The sequence below is a fragment of the Ostrea edulis genome, chromosome 3 (assembly GCF_947568905.1).
Source record: "Ostrea edulis chromosome 3, xbOstEdul1.1, whole genome shotgun sequence".
Taxonomy (NCBI): Eukaryota; Metazoa; Mollusca; class Bivalvia; order Ostreida; family Ostreidae; genus Ostrea; species Ostrea edulis.
Genome location: NC_079166.1, coordinates 88,810,579 through 88,830,604, shown reverse-complemented (window position 1 = coordinate 88,830,604; position 20,026 = coordinate 88,810,579). Strand labels below are relative to the sequence as shown.

Genomic DNA, 20,026 nt, shown 5'->3' with positions numbered 1-20,026 from the left:
TTTGAAGCATAAGTACAATTATCAAGAGTGGAATTAATGCCAGGATCGTTTAAAATACAATTATAATAATCAGCCTTGGAAACAAAGACGATCCTGTTACAAGCCTTGTAATGACTTGACAAATCAGCAGTGATGAAAGAATTAGACAGGTTACGTGAGAAATATATTTCTCAGGTAACCTATCTAATTATTTCATCACTGCTGATTTGCTAGACACATACGGCTAGATGATATGTACTTTTGTTTTGATGTGTTTAATACGGGATTTTAATATTCCTCTTTTAATCCATTCTGATGAGGTATGAAGTCCTTTTTTCATATCTAGCCCATCGTCTGGGATAATCTGGGACAGAATTCATGATAGCAATGAAGATATGTCGCTAATTGAAAGATCAAGGTTTTATGAATTCAAGAAATTCTAAAATAAGTGATTTCAGGTCCTCATTGTCAACTATATCAACATCAACAGTAACGGCAAGTCTAGGGGCAGTATAGTTGAAAGACGACGTAGAACACAGACACATTAAGTATAAAATGGTCTATATCTAGAACTAGCACAGAACTAGACTGAAGGGCGACATAACAGAGAGATCATGTTGGATTTACAGGTGAGATACAATTATATGTCTATATACAATCAGGACATGTTCAGTGTCCTTAATGTCGATGTTTATGCGATTGAGGAGATATATATGTTAATAATCAATAACTGATAATTCAATTTTATAATCATAAATATTAATCAATATGTGTTACAAAACAAATTTTTAAATGACTAAAGAACATCTGTCATTCAATAAAATCAATCCACTGCATTCCGAGATCGATAAACATGTTAAGCAAATATGGCGATACCGAGAGAAGTTAACCCTCTTCCATTTACATGTGCATAATTTTCTTGGACTGTGTATTCAGAACAGTTGATATAATCAATCAACATCAAACAGAGTACTTGAAACAATTACACGTTTTTTGTCCTCAAGAAAAAACGCGTAGGCCTAGTTCGTCTTGGAAACAGTCACGGTGACCAAATTCGTAGCTGTATGGGTAACCTTTTGGGTCGCAGTAGAATAGTATGTTTTCTTAATCTCAACATGATCTAAACACAGAACATTACATTATTGTCATTTACTAATCCATCTGCCAGTCGTTTGTGTTACGAAATTTAAGAAGAATAGTTCTAAACGCTTTAGGTAGTTTTTCTAGATATTTTTCAGGTCCAAAGTCTATCCTAAAAGTTCGGTATATTTCACCTTTAGATGAATTAAACATATCGCTCGACCATGTTTAAATACATTGATCCTTCAATTTTTGTTTGACAGCATTTGTTATCCATTTTTTCATTTAAGTTCTTTTGTTGGTGCAATTTATTTGAAAATCCACACGTTTAAAATTCTATGAATAATTTCAACCAGGGATTTTAGCAACGTTATTACGATATTGTATATACAAAACTTTATAATACACATTCAAAACTATAAACTCATAACCTGGCTATAATTTAGCCCAGTATCAAATCCTTCTGCTATACATATTGATATGAAATGGGAAACGACCTGTTTCACCATTTACCATCAATGCGGGTGTGGAGATTTCCAGCTTAAAAATATTTTAAATGATTGAAAAGTTAAAATAACGAAAAGTAATCCATGAAAGGTGAAGATAATAAACAATGATCAACTTCATAACTCTTATAAGTGAAGCGGTTGAGAGTTATTCCCCTTTGCAGTATTTTGTAAATCAAGAAATCATTGTATATAATTTAATTAACGTGTTAATTGATTAAAAGAAATTACCAGAATGAATGTTGTATGTATATAAATAAGATGAAAATGAATGTTTGGTTCAGATGAGCAAAGTAAGCTCAAAAATCGGATTCTTGCCTATAGAAAATTATGCTTATTGACGTAAAGATTATTTATATTGGAAAAAGGCCGGTTTGCTGAGGTAAATTGAAGTGTTCAACTTGCATGACGACGAATTGTTGTCGGGCTTAATTACAAACTAGAGACCATAGTCGTGTGGCTATACTAGTGTTTGCATAAGCCAAGTGGCAAGTGCGGGTGACCAAGTGGCAAGCTACCAAGTGATCACAGAGAGCCAAGTTGACTACGGGTCATGTGGCTATACTAGTGTTTGCATAAGCCAAGTGGCAAGTGCGGGTGACCAAGTGACCAAGTGATCACAGAGAGCCAAGTTGACTACGGGTCGTGTGGCTATACTAGTGTTTGCATAAGCCAAGTGGCAAGTGCGGGTGACCAAGTGGCAAGTGACCAAGTGATCACAGAGAGCCAAGTTGACTACGGGTCGTGTGGCCATACATTGTTTGCATAAGCCAAGTGGCAAGTGCGGGTGACCAAGTGGCAAGCTACCAAGTGGCAAGTGCGGGTGACCAAGTGGCAAGCTACCAAGTGGCAAGCTGCCAAGTGGTGTGGGTAGCCAAGAGGCAGCACCTTGATTAAAATAGGCATAAGTGAGTTCTCTTTGTTAATTATAGCACTAGGCAAGTGACACAAGCATATCTGTATATTAGAATTTGTTTTACACTAGACAAGTGTCCATTATCTGTATATTTTGCATTCGTTATTATCCTTATAAGACTTGGGCAAACCAAGTACGATCCCAAGGAGATCGCTCGGGTCTCGCACGTTACAAAATTTGGTGGCAGCGGCGGGATCTTACAGGACGTAATGAGTGCAACGGGGAAAGACCACATTGCTATGGACGCAAGTTTGCGTGCAACGTTGGATAGGATGGAGGAGAAATTGAAGCAATATCGTCTTGACAGCTCCACTCCAAAGAGTGATAAATATCATGATACAAAAAGTCAAGACAATTTGACGCATGGATCTTATGAGTTGTACCGACGAGAAATGTTGCCAAAAGATACATCATTTTCGTTTACAGACCACAATGCACAGGAAGATGCAAATTACGAAAGGTATGACCAAAGAGGCAGGTCTCAATATGCTCATGCCAGTGGAGGGGCGCGACCGAAGGTACACTTTACTGACGAGCAACGGGGTAAAGGAAAAGAGGATAGTGACTGGCTGAAAAGCAATCTGTCCTTTGGGGTTAGTGATCGTCAGAAGTCTTCTGAACCAGTTGTTCCTAAAGACCATAGAAGTGCATCATTCCGGACAGAGATGCCTAGAGCAGATAGAGACAGTAAAATTGCCATCAAGCCAGCAACATACGATGGCTCAAGCTCTTGGCTTGATTACAAGTGCCATTTTGAAGCATGTGCCAATGTCAATGGTTGGGACGAGGAGAAAAAGGGATTGTTCCTTGCTTTGTCACTGCGTGGACAAGCTCAAGCTGTACTTGGTGAAATGCCAAGTGACAGAGGACAGCATTACGGAGCCCTTGTTAGATCCCTGCAAGAAAGATTCTCTCCTCCTAACCAGACTGATTTATACAGGGTGCAGCTGAAAGAAAGACGACAAAAGGCGACAGAGACATTGTCGGAGCTAGGCCAAGCCATTCGACGCCTTACAAACTTAGCGTATCCAACGGCGCCTGGTGAAGTCAGAGAAACACTTGCAAAGGATCATTTCATAGATGCACTGATAGATTCCGATATTCGTATTCGAATCAAACAGTCACGACCAGCAAACCTGAATGAATCTATAAGTCTCGCAGTAGAGCTAGAGGCATATAACAGAGTCGAAAGAAGGGAAAGAGAGCTAAAGGGACATTTAAGATCAGCTGTGGTAGAAGAGCAACCTGAAACAGTTGCAAGCAGCAGACTTGAGGGCTGGATGAAGTGTATGGAAGATAGTATGAAAAGCCTAGCAGAAGAGCTGAAGGAACTAAAGACATCGAGGCAACGAGAGAATAACAGGTGGCACAAAAACAGTGGTAGAAAGCAGATAGATCAAGACAAGAAATCATATGCTATGAATGTGACAAACCAGGGCACATCAAGCGCAACTGTCCTACGTTGAGAAATAAGCCCAAACAGAAATATGATAAAACTGATGACTGCAAGTCGAAGACTCACCCAGATGACAAAGGACCAAGTAAAGGTCCCCAAGTGTCTGTTGGACTCGGATCTTCAATTGAAGAATGTGGGTTGTACGTCAGTGTCAATATCCAGGGTGAGAGGACAAAAGTTTTGGTTGACACCGGGGCTACTGTTACTCTCGTGTCGGCACGATTGTACGAGAGATTGTCAGAAACTGTTAGACCAAACCTACATACGGTAAAGCAGACCATTATGTCTGCCAATGGTACTCCACTGTCTGTCAGAGGGAAGGCGGAGTTTAACTTTACTATTGACAAAAAGACCTACCACAACGAAGCTGTTGTGACCGACATCAAGGTAGATGGCATTCCTAAAGGCAAACAGCTGTACAATAGACATGAGCAATGAGGTGCTGAGCATTAACGGAAAGGATATCATTATGTCAATAGAGGGGACACTAGGCTGTTTCCGCGTTACAACAGTAGGGACTGTGAGTATTCCCCCAAGAAGCGAGGTCATTATCCAAGGGAAAGTATGTGTGCCAGATGGATTAAATCTGCCAAGATGCGATAGTATAGTAGAGCCAGTATGCAAGGAGACTATGAAAGCAGGTGCATTGACAGCAAGGACGATTGTGTGTCCACGGGAAACAGTTCCAGTAAGGTTGATGAACGTCAGTGAGGAATCCAAGGTGTTGCATACAGGGACAGTTGTAGGACAGCTGACAGAAATTGGAGAAGTACAGAAGAAGGCTCTGTATGACGACATATTACCACCCAAAGAGCTACGTAAGGACCTTGCCGATTTACTCAGAAAATCGGAAAGCGGGTTGACTTCAGAACAGAGACAGAAGGCGAAAGAGTTTCTCTTTAAATATGCAAGCCTGTTTGCAGAGAATAACTTTGACTTTGGCCGAACTGGGATAGTCAAACACCATATTGAGACAGGTGACAGCAGACCCATTAAACAACAACCAAGGAGAGTACCAGCCCATTTGATGAACGAGGTTGATAAGAACCTAGATGACATGTTGGAGAAAGGTGTTATTCAACCTTCAAGTAGTCCGTGGTCATCACCAATAGTATTAGTCAAGAAGAAAGACGGGACTCATAGGTTTTGTGTAGACTACCGGCGACTGAATAGTTGTACATTGCAAGACGCATATCCTCTCCCGAGGATTGACGAGTCCCTTGACCAGTTGTCGGGTTCCACTTGGTTTTCTACACTTGACCTCTGCTCCGGATACTGGCAAGTGGAGATGGCACCAGCTGACAAGCCAAAGACTGCATTCTCCTCAAGGCGAGGGCTCTTTGAATTTAATGTCATGCCCTTTGGTTTAAGTTGTGCGCCAGCAACATTTGAGCGCCTGATGGAGAGCGTTCTTTTAGGGCTACAATGGGACATATGTTTAGTCTACTTGGATGACATCATTGTCACAGGTAAGACCTTTGACCAGATGCTTGAAAACCTAACAAAAGTGTTTGACAGATTACAGGATGCAAACTTAAAGTTAAAAGCCAAAAAGTGTTGTCTTTTTGCAAAAGAGGTTACTTACCTCGGGCATGTTGTCTCTGAGAAGGGTGTGGCAACAGACCCAGCCAAAATTGCTGCAGTGAAGGAATGGCCGGTTCCAGCAAACGTCACCGAGCTTCGGTCATTCCTGGGACTATGCGGATATTATCGCCGCTTCATCAAGAACTTCTCTGCGATTGCCAAATGTCTCCATACCTTAACTGAAAAGGGGAGACCATTTATCTGGACAACACATTGTCAAGAAGCCTTTGAAAGCTTAAAACACCACCTAACCAACTCTCCTGTCTTAACACATCCAAATTTCAACCTCCCCTTTGTATTAGATACAGATGCGAGTGATCAGGCAATAGGGGCTGTGTTGTCACAAATCATAGATGGCAGTGAGCGGGTCATAGCATACGCAAGCAGGACACTGACCAAGTGTGAGCGTAAATACTGTGTGACAAGGAAAGAACTTCTGTCTGTTGTACACTTTGTGAAGTATTTCAAACACTACCTTTACGGTAAGGAGTTCCTTGTCCGCAGTGATCATGGGTCACTAAGATGGTTGTTTCAGTTTAAGAATCCCGAGGGCCAGTTAGCCAGATGGCTAGAAACACTCAGCACTTTCAAGTTCCAGATTCAGCATCGCCCAGGGTTGCAACATAGAAATGCAGATGCCCTAAGCAGAGTGCCATGTCGCCAGTGTGGATACGAACCAGAAAAAGATGCTCCCGTTTGCAATGCAGCAAAAGCAGGTGCTATCGAGGAACCATATAGCAGGATAAAAGATGTACAAGATCAGGACAGTGACTTGAAACTTGTTAAGAGTTGGTTAAATAAGAGAAAAAGACCTGATTACAAAGAGATAAGTGGCTTGGGATATGTTGTAAGGTCTCTTTGGTCCCAGTGGAATATCCTTGTCCTGGACAATGCTATTTTGTACAGAAAGTACACTGAAGGAGATAGAAATTTTTCTAGCCTGCAGGCAGTAGTACCAGCAACCGAGCGTAGAATGGTTCTCCAATTTTGTCATGACTTGGAGACTGCTGGTCATTTGGGTGTTACCAAGACGCTTGCGCGAATCCGTCAGAAATATTACTGGCCAGGTCTACAGGCAGATACTAGGGCCTATATTGCCGGTTGTGAGAAATGCTCTAGAAGGAAAAGTCCTCAGATGAAAAAGAAAGCACCAATGACACTAGTAGAAAGTGGACTGCCAATGGATAGAATTGCAACGGATATCCTTGGAGAACTCCCAGTCACTGAAAATGGCAACAAGTATATACTTGTTGTTTCTGATTATTTCACCAAGTGGACTGAGAGTTTCCCCATGCCAAATATGGAGGCAGCGACAGTTGCAAGAATAGTAGTAGAAGAAGTAGTGTCAAGATTTGGCGTGCCGTCCAGTATTCACTCAGATCAAGGACGCCAATATGAAAGTGAACTTTTCTCCGAGATGTGTCGTGTGCTACAAATAAAGAAGACCCGAACCACTCCGTATCACCCGCAAAGTGACGGAATGGTCGAGCGCTTTAATAAGACACTTGCCACAATGTTAAGTGCATATGTTAATGAGCACCACTCTGACTGGGATAGTTACCTGCCTTATGTAATGATGGCATACCGAGCTTCAGTACATGAAACCACTGGTTTCACACCAAATTACATGATGCTCGGAAGAGAGGTATCTACGCCTCTTGACATAATGTATGAGATGCCAAACGCAGTGAAGTATATACCCAAAAATAAATGGGCTTGGCAACTCAAAGAAAGAATGGAAGAAGCACATAAATATGTCAGAGAGAATATCAAGACAGCAATGGTACGCCAAAAGAAATACCATGATCAGAAGCTCTCGTGGCAAAAATTTAGCAAAGGAGATCAGGTTTATGTCTATTTCCCTTTGAGGAAAGTTGGTCTGTCTCCAAAGTTCACAAGCTACTGGAGAGGTCCATATGAGATTATGGACAAAATCAGTGATATTACGTTCAAAGTGAACTGTGGGACACGTGGAAAAGCCCAAGTTGTACACGTAGACAGACTCAGGTTGAAGCGCGAACAAATTTTGCGGAACGAGAAAGAGAGTCCTCTGGAAATTGCTAATCCTAGTACCGTTGTAAGTGAGGAGCCGGAGATAGAACATCTACCAAGTGAGGTTGACAACAACCTTGATACTCTTCGTTCTGGTAGAACAAAAAAAGCTCCGGGTTGGCTCCAAGACTATGTTTATTAGCTTGTTGGGTTACCTAGGCAGGGTAACCAGTTGTAAATAGCAGCCAGTTTGATTTCTTTACGTGGTATTGTTCATTGTCAAGTATGTTTAGGAGTATTGTTTAAACAAACAATCCCTTAATTTTTGTCATTTCAGGAACATGCCTAACACCAAGATAACCAGTCGTGGGGATACAGTACGGAAGTGTGTGTTTTGCCCTTTCCAGTCATCGAATCACACCATATGGAGAGACCATATGGCTCAGTGTTATGAGAACAAATTCTTCTGCAAACAGTGTGACTATTCCACAGACAAGAAGATTAATTATCTAAGGCATGTCAAACGAAAGCATTCAACAAGACAGAGTGAGAAAAATGACCATCCCTCGTGTAGCAAGGTGACGGAGGATACATGTGACGACCATACTGTAGAAGATACGCAAAGTAGTGAGAACATTTCGTCTAAAGGGACAGAAGGAGACAATGATGGATCTGCATCAGAGGATGATGACGCGTGGTTGGCTGAAGACCCAGATGTTAGTATTGGGGAGGCTATAGAGACTGTGCAGCTTGGAAGGAGAGGTCCGGAGACAGAAAGGCGATCAACATGTGATCCTGCTGTTAGGAAGAGAACTTCTCCAATGCCAGTATACAGCCCAGCACCACCCAAGGTAGCTCGACCTTGTTCTATTATGATTGAGTCTGAGCAGAGAGATCCTCCTGTCCAGTCAGCTAGGTCTGCAGACTTCCAGACAGAGAGAGACATGGTAGATTCCTGTACTCAAACAGAGCCGGTCCGGTATACAAAGTCAATAACTACAACCACCATTGTCAGAGAGAATGGGAGAAAAGTCATCACCGTGAAGAAGGAGAAAATGTTGTAGAAAGCAGACTTGTGTGACATGTGTAATAGAACAGATGGGATAACATTTGAGCAGACAGTTCAGCAGTCTCTAAATTTTTCATTTATTTCTGTGTAATCTAATCTTTGTTTTGTGCCAAATAGTGCAATGTTATCTTGTGAATATTGTCATGCGGGACGTATGAGCTTAAGGGGGGAGAAATGAAGCGGTTGAGAGTTATTCCCCTTTGCAGTATTTTGTAAATCAAGAAATCATTGTATATAATTTAATTAACGTGTTAATTGATTAAAAGAAATTACCAGAATGAATGTTGTATGTATATAAATAAGATGAAAATGAATGTTTGGTTCAGATGAGCAAAGTAAGCTCAAAAATCGGATTCTTGCCTATAGAAAATTATGCTTATTGACGTAAAGATTATTTATATTGGAAAAAGGCCGGTTTGCTGAGGTGAATTGAAGTGTTCAACTTGCATGACGACGAATTGTTGTCGGGCTTAATTACAAACTAGAGACCATAGTCGTGTGGCTATACTAGTGTTTGCATAAGCCAAGTGGCAAGTGCGGGTGACCAAGTGGCAAGCTACCAAGTGATCACAGAGAGCCAAGTTGACTACGGGTCATGTGGCTATACTAGTGTTTGCATAAGCCAAGTGGCAAGTGCGGGTGACCAAGTGACCAAGTGATCACAGAGAGCCAAGTTGACTACGGGTCGTGTGGCTATACTAGTGTTTGCATAAGCCAAGTGGCAAGTGCGGGTGACCAAGTGGCAAGTGACCAAGTGATCACAGAGAGCCAAGTTGACTACGGGTCGTGTGGCCATACATTGTTTGCATAAGCCAAGTGGCAAGTGCGGGTGACCAAGTGGCAAGCTACCAAGTGGCAAGTGCGGGTGACCAAGTGGCAAGCTACCAAGTGGCAAGCTGCCAAGTGGTGTGGGTAGCCAAGAGGCAGCACCTTGATTAAAATAGGCATAAGTGAGTTCTCTTTGTTAATTATAGCACTAGGCAAGTGACACAAGCATATCTGTATATTAGAATTTGTTTTACACTAGACAAGTGTCCATTATCTGTATATTTTGCATTCGTTATTATCCTTATAAGACTTGGGCAAACCAAGTACGATCCCAAGGAGATCGCTCGGGTCTCGCACGTTACATAAGCAATGCAAAATAGAGAGTTGGGCAAACACGGATCCCAGTAGGATCAGGTACGTAAGGGGGGTAAAGTCTCAAAACTTGAGGAAAATTAATCTTTGCTTCCCATGAAATATTTAACTCATATTGTGGACCAAACCTAGCACCAAAGGTCGAACCATGACTGTGATCCAAGATCAAAAGGTCTATGATCATTTATGAAATGTAACTTAATAAAGGTTTAGCCTTAAGGAATCTATACACAAAATATGAAAGCCCCATCTTAAACAGTTCAAGGCATAATGTCTAGGTTAACATTTCTTTAAAGTACAGTACCAACCAGACCCAACCTGACAGCCAAGCAGTCCCAGGACTGCTCTGGGACTGCTCTCTCAAAAAGTGGGACTGCTCTGGGACTGCCTTGGGTCTGCCCAGGTGTAGCGGTGATCACGGTCGCTGGTGCTCAGGGTCGCTCTAAATATAGCGGTAGCCTTGCTGTTCGACGCCCGCATAATTCGACCCATAGGTAATTGTAAACATTTTATATGGTTGTAATCAGCAATTAGTGTGAAGTTTGCATACTAATGCAATAATCAATTATCTTTGGAATGAACAATATGAATTATTTACCCTGTGAAAAACGAATAGAGAACATCCTATATATTGGACATTCTCGAGCATACAGTAAAAATGTGCATAATCATTTGCATGAAATTTCTGTATGGTAGAACCTTGATATTTAGGGTCAAAGGGCAAGTATTATGACATCATTTACTGATCCTTTTAATTCTTTCTGCCTTGAATTTGTCAATTCTCCAAAACATCCCAATTTCCCTCATTGTGATACATTTTAATCTGTGATCCATTTCAATCAGTCTGTTGATTTTTTTGTTGGATTTGAATTATACATTTTTTTCGAAGTAATCTGTAGAGTAGCATAATTTCATGTGAATTTGCAATTTTTGAGCAACGTCTGTTCTTTAATAACATCAGGTTGCACTCAAATACAGTGGCAAATCTATACCTTACTGTGGGGTTTGGGGGGGAGGTTAGCCCATTTAAAAAGAATGATTTAAAATGGTGCATTTTAATGCATTTCTTCCCTTCATTTGTAGTCACCACACCTTTTATATGTTTGGGTGTGGTAAAACAGAAAAGAAATATGCTGGTGTGACGTGTTGTCAGTATATTTTTCTGAATTAAAGTTAAAGTAACAGAAAAGCAGTTTTCGAAATTCGTTTAAAACTTAGTACAGACTGGGTTTATGCCAAAACTAGATGACATAGACCTCATCGAATTGGCATAGACCGCAACATTGAAAAAAATAACACAAATTTAAAACATTTTTATTGACTTTTAAAGTACTTATAAAGCATATTTTCTTTCCATTTCCAAAAAGGTGTTCTCAATTGCTTTAAACTAAGAAAATTAACATACACGTTTTGTTATATCCCAATTACAATTGTTATAGACCAGTGCCATTTGACATGGACTCGGTCTATGGTTAATTTCAAACACTAAGAAACATCCTAAAGGTCAGTTATAAAACAGCATCACGCATATTTGTAATATATCAACAAGTAATTTTGAAACAGTGCACTTTCTAATGTTGACTGTCTGGTATCACCCTCATCTTACTGGAGTTTGATAGGCTATATATCAAAATAGCAAAACCGGCTGAAACCTCAAGTGAACTTTTATGATCACCTGTTGTCTGTTGTCTGTCTAAACTTTTTACATTTTCGACTTCTTCTCCAGAACCACTAAGCCAATTTCAACCAAACTTGGCCCAAAGCATCCTTGGGTAAAGGTCTTTCAAGTTTGTTCAAATGAAGGGCCATGAGCCTTTCAAAGGGGAGATAATCATAAAAATGCAAAAATAGGGTGGGTTTCATTTAAAAATCTTCGAGAACCACTGGGCCAAAAAAGCTAAAATTTACATTGAAGCTTCCTGGCATATTGCAGACTCAAATTTGTTCAAATCATGGCCCCCGGGTGTTGAATGGGACCACAGTAGGGGGTCAAAGTTTTACATACAAATATATAGAATAAATCTTTAAGAATCTTCTTCTCAAGAACCACTGAGCTAGAAAAGCAGAGATTTACATGAAAGCTTCCTGACATAGTTGCAGATTCAAGTTTGCTCAAATCATGGCCCCCGGGTGTTGAATGGGACACAATAGGGGATCAAAGTTTTACATACAAATACATAGGAAGAAACTGTAAAAATCTTTTTCTCAAGAACAGCAAAGTCATGATTATTCATAGTTATATGTAAGCATCTTCAAGTAGTGAAGTAGTTTGCTCAAATCTTAACCCTTCAGGGGTAAGTGAGGAACACAATTGGCAATGGGCAATTTAGTTTTAGATAGGAGGAATGAAGAAATTTGTTTACAAACAGTGATCAGTCTTATTAATATGGAATCATTCTCAGGTATTGTAGATTCAAGCTTTTTCAAATCATGACCTCTGATTTCCTTAATTAAATAATTGCCAAAACCATAACATTGTCAATCCCCAAAAAAGTAGACCAGGGGTCATAATGTGAACGTGCGTTCTTTTTAAACTAGATACAGATATATATTTACAATACGAGGATGTCTGCTAATGTCACTTCTTTTAATAAGACTAAGAAAGAAGGTAATTTTGTGACATCATTGCCCAGCTCATACCACGTGGAGGTATCCTCATATGAGCCATAATTTTGAATAAAAATTTAAACCCAAATGAAAAATAAAGTCCTTAAATTTTCTTAGTAAGTAAAAACAAAACATTAACAATTATAATGAGGCTTTAAAAAATTTCAGTGCTTAATGTAAAAAGTATGATCTAATTTGGAATGAATAAAAATAAATGTTATAGAAAGCCAAAATGAAGAGACAAAATAAAATATTATGTGTGGTTTCAGTTACAATCTCTTGAAATATAGTGTTGGTATGTAGGAATGATATTTAATTTCTTTTTTATTATAGACTTAAGATGGAAACAGTTTCCTTTTATCGTCACTTCCTTGCATATACCATTTACATATATTTATCAAAATTGGTAGGGATCACCCTAGTGTTTACAATTCTAAGACTTATATATATATTTTTTAAAAATAAAAATGCAGAACAAAATCAGTGCATTTGCCAAAATCATGTTGTCATATTTCACCCAGGTTACAGTTTTCAAACCCTTCCAAGTTTTTAAATCTTTCTTACTGTTTCAAAAATAAGTAGGGTGATAGCTCAGTTGTGTATTTAAGCATTTTTTTAGTTCTATGTCACTCTCTGTCTAACATTAGATGGCCTGTTGTAAGTGTTTACAGCTTAGCATTTGAGCGGTATCTATATATTGGCTATGAAAGAACTTAAAGCTTCACCTGAAGGAAAATGGGCCAAAAACCAATATGTAGTGGTAAATAAAGTTAACCCTTCTCATAAAAGAAAATCTTGAAAAAGGCGTGTATTTTATTTGTATATGGTAACGAATTTAGGAAATATTAAAAACCGAAAAAAAAGATAATTGAGGGTCGGGGGGGGGGGGGGAATTATGGACTGTCGTTTAACTGTAACCACACATGTTTTTATTTGGCCTGAACAATAATGAAGAAAAGGTCAGTGCTCAAAAGGTGAAAACAAAAGTTTTAACCCAAAGTTTTCAAGAATGTCTTGCCAATCAGAATTTCATGCTGTGATGAATGTTTTTATTATTATGGATCCATTGAAAATAATAAAGTTGTTATTTTGCTGTTTTCAAATTACCTTCTACACCATGAATAGTGACCCCCATAATTGTTTTAACTACCACTTTCTTGTACATTATCTAATCAAAGCATTATTATTAGTATTAAATAAATTCAAATTGTGTAATTCTCTTAATGCATTACATGTAATTCAAGTAATTTTTTTTCCGGATTGTGTGAAGTAAAAAGGTTAATAATAACATGAGAGGCAAAATTTGAATGATTGATATTAAATGGGTTTATGAAAAAGATAAGTTTTTATTAAAACCTTTAATAATTACATAACAGAGAGTCAGCATACAACATTGAGAGTAATAATAAAATATGTGTATATTATTTACAATATCTGAAGAACAATAAAACTGCTATTTACAACAACTGCATATATATATATATATATATATATATATATATATATATATATATATATATATATATATACATTTTTCGCACTGATGTACTCGAGGTTCATAAAAATCAGGTGGACTCGCCGATCAATGCATCTGTTTCCAGGTTCAATTGATACTGATTTATTATTTACCTGTCATGAGTTTCTGTTACAGAATTAGGTCCACAAACCTCTTAATTGTCCACAGGATTTCGGAAATGCTGTAAATCACGGACGTCAAGGTAGGATTCAAGCCAACCAGTGTATGCCTGCACTTGCTCTTGGGTCATGAGAACAAGGTTTCCAATTCGCCTCATTGGGGTAGTGCTTCTGGTGTGCCAGGTGAACAAGTAATCTGAAATCAAAAGATTTTGAGATCTTTTAGATTTTCTCCATTGATTAAACACCTGAAAAACAACATCATTCATGAGTAGGAATGATCTTGACTGGTCACACTGCACATGAATCCCAACCTTAGATAAAATGAAAGCAAATGTGTTAGTAAGGTCGTTAAGGAAAACTGGAATTGTGCTGGCATCTGGTTCCATCGGATAGGAGGAATGGTCATCAAAGACACGTGTTGTCACTGTGGCATCATCCAAAAGTCTGGATCTATGAAAGGATGGAGGGAAAGGAGGGTAATTAATTCAAAATAATTATTTTCCCCATTTTTTCTCTCCCGAATTCTGAAACTACACTTAAATTATCTAGTTCAAATCAAACCGCCACCCATTTGCACCTTGTGCAACTTTTACAGACCATACCCTAGTCAGTTGTGAGAAAATATGAAACGGTCATTTTGAAGAGCGACCCCAGACACCGACGCTCATAATTAATTCAAAATAATTATTTTCCCCATTTTATCTCTCCCGAATTCTGAAACTACACTTAAAATATCTAGTTCAAATCAAACCGCCACCCATTTGCACCTTGTGCAACTTTTACAGACCATACCCTAGTCAGTTGTGAGAAAATATGAAACGGTCATTTTGAAGAGCGACCCCAGACACCGACGCTCATAATTAATTCAAAATAATTATTTTCCCCATTTTATCTCTCCCGAATTCTGAAACTACACTTAAAATATCTAGTTCAAATCAAACCGCCACCCATTTGCACCTTGTGCAACTTTTACAGACCATACCCTAGTCAGTTGTGAGAAAATATGAAACGGTCATTTTGAAGAGCGACCCCAGACACCGACGCTCATAATTAATTCAAAATAATTATTTTCCCCATTTTTTCTCTCCCGAATTCTGAAACTACACTTAAATTATCTAGTTCAAATCAAACCGCCACCCATTTGCACCTTTTGTACAAAAACACCCAAAGTAAACCTCCAAGTTGTATACAGTAGATGTGTGGTTGTTCACATATCGGAGATAATTTGAATTCAGATAATCAGAAAATATATTTGAAATAAAAGAGGGTGAGAGAAGAAACATACTATGCAAAATAGATAAATAAATAATAAAACAATGTTGAATATGTGCCTACGTATTGTTCGTAAATTGGGCGAGTGGTATTTGTACTTATGATTACGAAGGTTGGTCACGGTAGAATAACCTGGTGTTATTTTATTTACAGGTAATTGTTTACACCTGCACGTTAATCCAAGTTTAAGGCGTCTAGCTGTGCCTTGTTCACACCTGTTGCCATGTGATTAAAATATAAAAGATGACTTAGGAATTGTTATGGAGATAACACTATTGTAAATATGCTTTGAATAAACAGCCATTGTTTTCAAGTTGTTTATTCGTTATTAGATATCTTAGACATAATTCAGAAATCTTATGCATTAAAATATCAATTTTGGAGTTGGATAATACAAGTTAATTTGTATCTTTCAAGTTATGATGTGCATACGAAACAGAAAACTGAGAAGGGGGTTTATTATTACTATGGATTTAAAACCAGTAGGGCACCGCTTCGAGTTAAATACCACGCATGCGCAGAAGCCGGTGATCCGAGTCGTTCTTTTCCCTATATATTCTATTAAGAGCGACCCTGAGCACCAGCGACCTCCACCACGGTTACACCGGGACTGCTCTAAAAAGCAGTCCCAGCGGTCTCAGCAGTCCCAGGACTGCTTTCTGGGACTGCTTTGTTCAGCCAAGCATGAATGAATCACGTGATGTTATGATTGACAAGAAAGCCCCGTCCACCGTGTATCCAAAATATACACAAATCACTTCAGTAGTTTTTTCACCGCTTACTGACACACTTTCACTAGAGAACTTAAGAAAATAATGGATGGAAATAGAATAACAAGAATATATCCCTACATGAGGCGACGGATAATTATTTAAAATCATGAATATTAAACATTTGTACAGAGGCGTTTTCACATGAAAAAAAAACCAACAAACCAATGCACCTACGTTGTAAACACACTTAAATTACTTTGGTAAAAGCAGAGTGTTCTGTCTTTGAAGTCATGGGAAATGGTGGATTGATAACTCCTCAAGTACATTGTACCTTTATACTTTTTCTACTTTGTAACTAAGTAAGTAAGTAAGTAAATTTTATTTAAAGTCGGCACGGTATACAATAGTAACAAATAGCATGAGCTCTACAGAGCTCTTAAATCGACTATCACAGACAAAATAAAATATCACAAGGTAAGCATGCAAAAAACAACACATATATACATATTTACACGCATACTGTATAGCTAGACTGTGAGTTTCATAAGTTAAGAATTGAATACAAATCAAACAAAAGTTTTTCATTATAGAATTTAAGCATTAAATTCAAACCTCAGCATTAAGAATTGTTAAGAAGCACTATAACTGTTAAATGTAAAACAAGGCAAAATATGATAATAAAATAAATAATAAGTATTAGTATCTTAACCAGAACAATTTGATTACTGTACATGTGCAAGCACATGTATGCAGTTTTGTTTTTTGGTTTTTTTTTATATATATATAGTTTTTTAAAGAAGCAGATTTTACATGAATGTGAACAAGTTACTCCTTGCTCTTTTCCCACTAAATCATGATTTTACGTAACAATTTTAAAGTATGTGTACTTCAGTGATATTTTCATGTAAAAATAAACAAACAAAAACTATTTATCTGTCAGCGCCCGCTTTCGTCTTTATGACAACTTCGGTGTTGGATTTTTTAACCCAGAATGATAAATCACTCTTGTCGGATTAAATTAGAATTTGCTTTATTAATTTTAATTGGTCAATTACATTTGAAAAATGAAATCCATTGGACCATTTACTAGATTGACGAGTTTATAGATGATTCTTGAGGGGAGATGGGATATGGGGTCGGCAGCTTCGATCTGAAGGGGGAAGGTACTCGGGTACATGTTTACTGTGTCCATGGAGACGGGAGACGCGGAATGCCGTCGTGTGTTTACAGGTGTCAAAACAGGGCTATCATGAGTAGCAAAAGAGCAATTATTGTTAAATGTTGTCGTCGGTAACGCTTTGAACACGTCTATTCGGGAACATGCACTTTACAAACACTCTACCTTCGAATTCAGGGTAACCCATATAACCATTTACAAATTAAAAATACGTAAACACGTAAGGGGAAAGCCGTTTTTGCTAGTTTGATATACATTATGTAAACAATAAGTGAATAAATCATTTAGTCGACTTTATACGCAAGTCACATTTATTTCAATAACCCGGTCAAGAAATAAATATAATTATGCAACATAATTTTCTGAACCCAAGATACACTTCACATGTATGAAATATTAAAAAAATAAATAAATAACGAATAACAACAACAAAATTGCCTTACAGAACATGGACGTCAATTGATTTTATGTTGTGAAATTGTGGTTATCAGACTTATAAACTCGGCATGTATATTTTTTCACTCGTATTCATAAACTACATTGTATCATTTTTTGTTATAAATTCATGAAAAAGTGTCACATAAGTATTTTGAATATGTGCTGTTTTCATGTATAATGTATTGTTTATCTCTTTAATTACATTGTAAGTCGCTTATCTTCAATTTCGACTACTGTATTGACGCGCTCTAGCGATTATCGACATCTCACTGTCGGCTTAGCTCCTCCCACTAGTTATCTTAACCCCGCCTACTGGGACCACTGGGACTACTTTTTGGTTTATTTACTAGGACTGCTGTGGGACTGCCCTGGGACTGCCCTGGTACTGCTTTGGGACTGCTAAGCAGTCCCAGAAAGCAGTCCCCGGGACTGCTTTATGTCAGGTTGGGCCTGGTTGGTACTGTAGGTCAAAATTCAAGGTCAAAGTTTTAAGGCAAAAAATGTAGGTACAAAAAGAAAGGTTTTGACACGAGGAATGCATACTTGAGATATGAAACAAATATCACTCCTCATTCAAAAGTTACGAACAAGGTTAATTTTTCGTTTAAAGTTTTAAAATCTGGATCAATCTTCGAAGTTATAATGTTAAATACCATGTTATGAAAGGCATTGTTTTGTCATAAGGAATCTACATACAAAATATAGAAATCCTACCTTATGTATTTCAGGAGATATTATAATAGAGGTTGAATTATCCTGGTGTGTCATCTTATATAGATGATAAGGTCCTTGTGCAGTAGATGCCTTCACATATGCCCCCCGCCTTTTTTTTTCCGAACATCCTTGATCCCCCATTGATGTGGACTGAGGCATGGGCGCATAAATTGCTTAATAGTTCAATAAATATTCTTTCAAAATATCAGAGTACGTGTATGATCATCATTACTAGTTATCCCAATCTTTGATACAACTTTGTGAATCATGTCGGAATATTTTCGGGGTGTGCCTCCTTCCCTGTCATTTTATTTACATGTGACTGTAAATCTGTATCAATTTTTCTCACGATATCCCGAAACAACGATGGAGAATCAAGCAGAATTTATTTCAAACCACTGAGGGGCTGCATGTTTACAGGCCGTGAATAAGTCAGCCTGTCAAAACTTGATTTAAGCTCAACCTCACACTAATTGGTACAAAGCTAATTACCACTTGCAATTAAGGTATTTAAATCTTTAAGTAACATATTAAAACTATATAGAAGTAAGATTTAAGGAAAATTGAATTTTGGAGGCAAATTTTAGACGTTCATTGAAAAATCGCAAGAAACTGGAAAAAATAATATGTTTTGGCAACCCACTGAGTTCCTAAAACAAAAATAAAATGCCCATGTTCTTAATCAATTTATTGCAATACTCTCATTGTCATTTTCACAGAAATAATTATAGTTTATATTGTTATCCGTATAGCAAACAGTTAGCATAAAAACTGTTTATACTAAAAAATCTAGATGTAAATCCTGGCAAAAAAATATCAGGTGTAAATGACTAAATTTTATTTTGAACAAAGCCTTTCAAGTTTTGTTATTGTTTCAAAGTGGCCTGCAACTATTGCTAAGAAAAACACCACCACCACCACCACCCTTTAAACCCCGCCCCGTTTCTGCTCTCAATTGTGCATCGTGGGAGTTGATTAATGAAATCAGTGGACAATCGAAATAGGCTAGCACCACTTTCCTGAAATCATACTTAAGTCTGTTTCAGATGACGGTAAATGTGATGATACTCTTAGAAGTTTTTGGAGAAGATGCGGGCTTTTTCAAAATATTAACCTGAAGGTTATAGTTGAAGAAATAAAATAGTCCCGAATGTTCCCCCTCACAACTGAAATCTTCAGCGTTAGTCTATAAATTCTCCATTTAAACATTTAACTTGTATGTCCGTTGAGAAAAACACACTTCGTCAACACAGGTTAATTAAGATATCAGTAGTAAAAGCAGATATATGGGGGTGGGGGTGGGTAGGGGTAAACAAAGGACATGTCTTTCTAGAACAATGGTTTGGACCAATAGGGATATTATATAACAATAGGTCTCTTTCTTGACCTACTTTATGTATCAGTACAAAACAGTGGCATTACCGATTGATTGATTGATTGATTGTTTTACGTCTTGTCGAGAAATGTTTCACCGAGGAGTACCACAAATTTAGACCTATGCTTAGCGCTCAGGGCGGGGGTTCTTTACCGTGCCAAAGTATGTCGCGAGGTGGGACCTCTTGCATATCTGAGAGGCCCGTAGTTCTCACTTCTAACCACCAAGCGTTTAGGGAAAAAGCAATTACCTACGTAATGTCTTCGGTTTGACGCGGCTATGCCACTAGCGGGGCTCAAACTCACGACCTCCCGATTATGAAGCGAACGTTAGTATCACCGAAATACCTCGTATCCAAGTATCGTGTAGC

The 20,026-nt window shown here is 38.2% G+C and overlaps 1 protein-coding gene across 1 annotated transcript; it reads left to right on the top strand.

The window, feature by feature from the left end:
* Positions 1 to 7,854: 7,854 nt before the first annotated feature.
* Positions 7,855 to 8,577, top strand: LOC125674324 (uncharacterized). Its single transcript, XM_048911461.2, has one exon. The coding sequence runs from the start codon at positions 7,855 to 7,857 to the stop codon at positions 8,575 to 8,577; it is 723 nt and encodes a 240-aa protein (XP_048767418.2).
* The last annotated feature ends 11,449 nt before the right edge of the window (positions 8,578 to 20,026 follow it).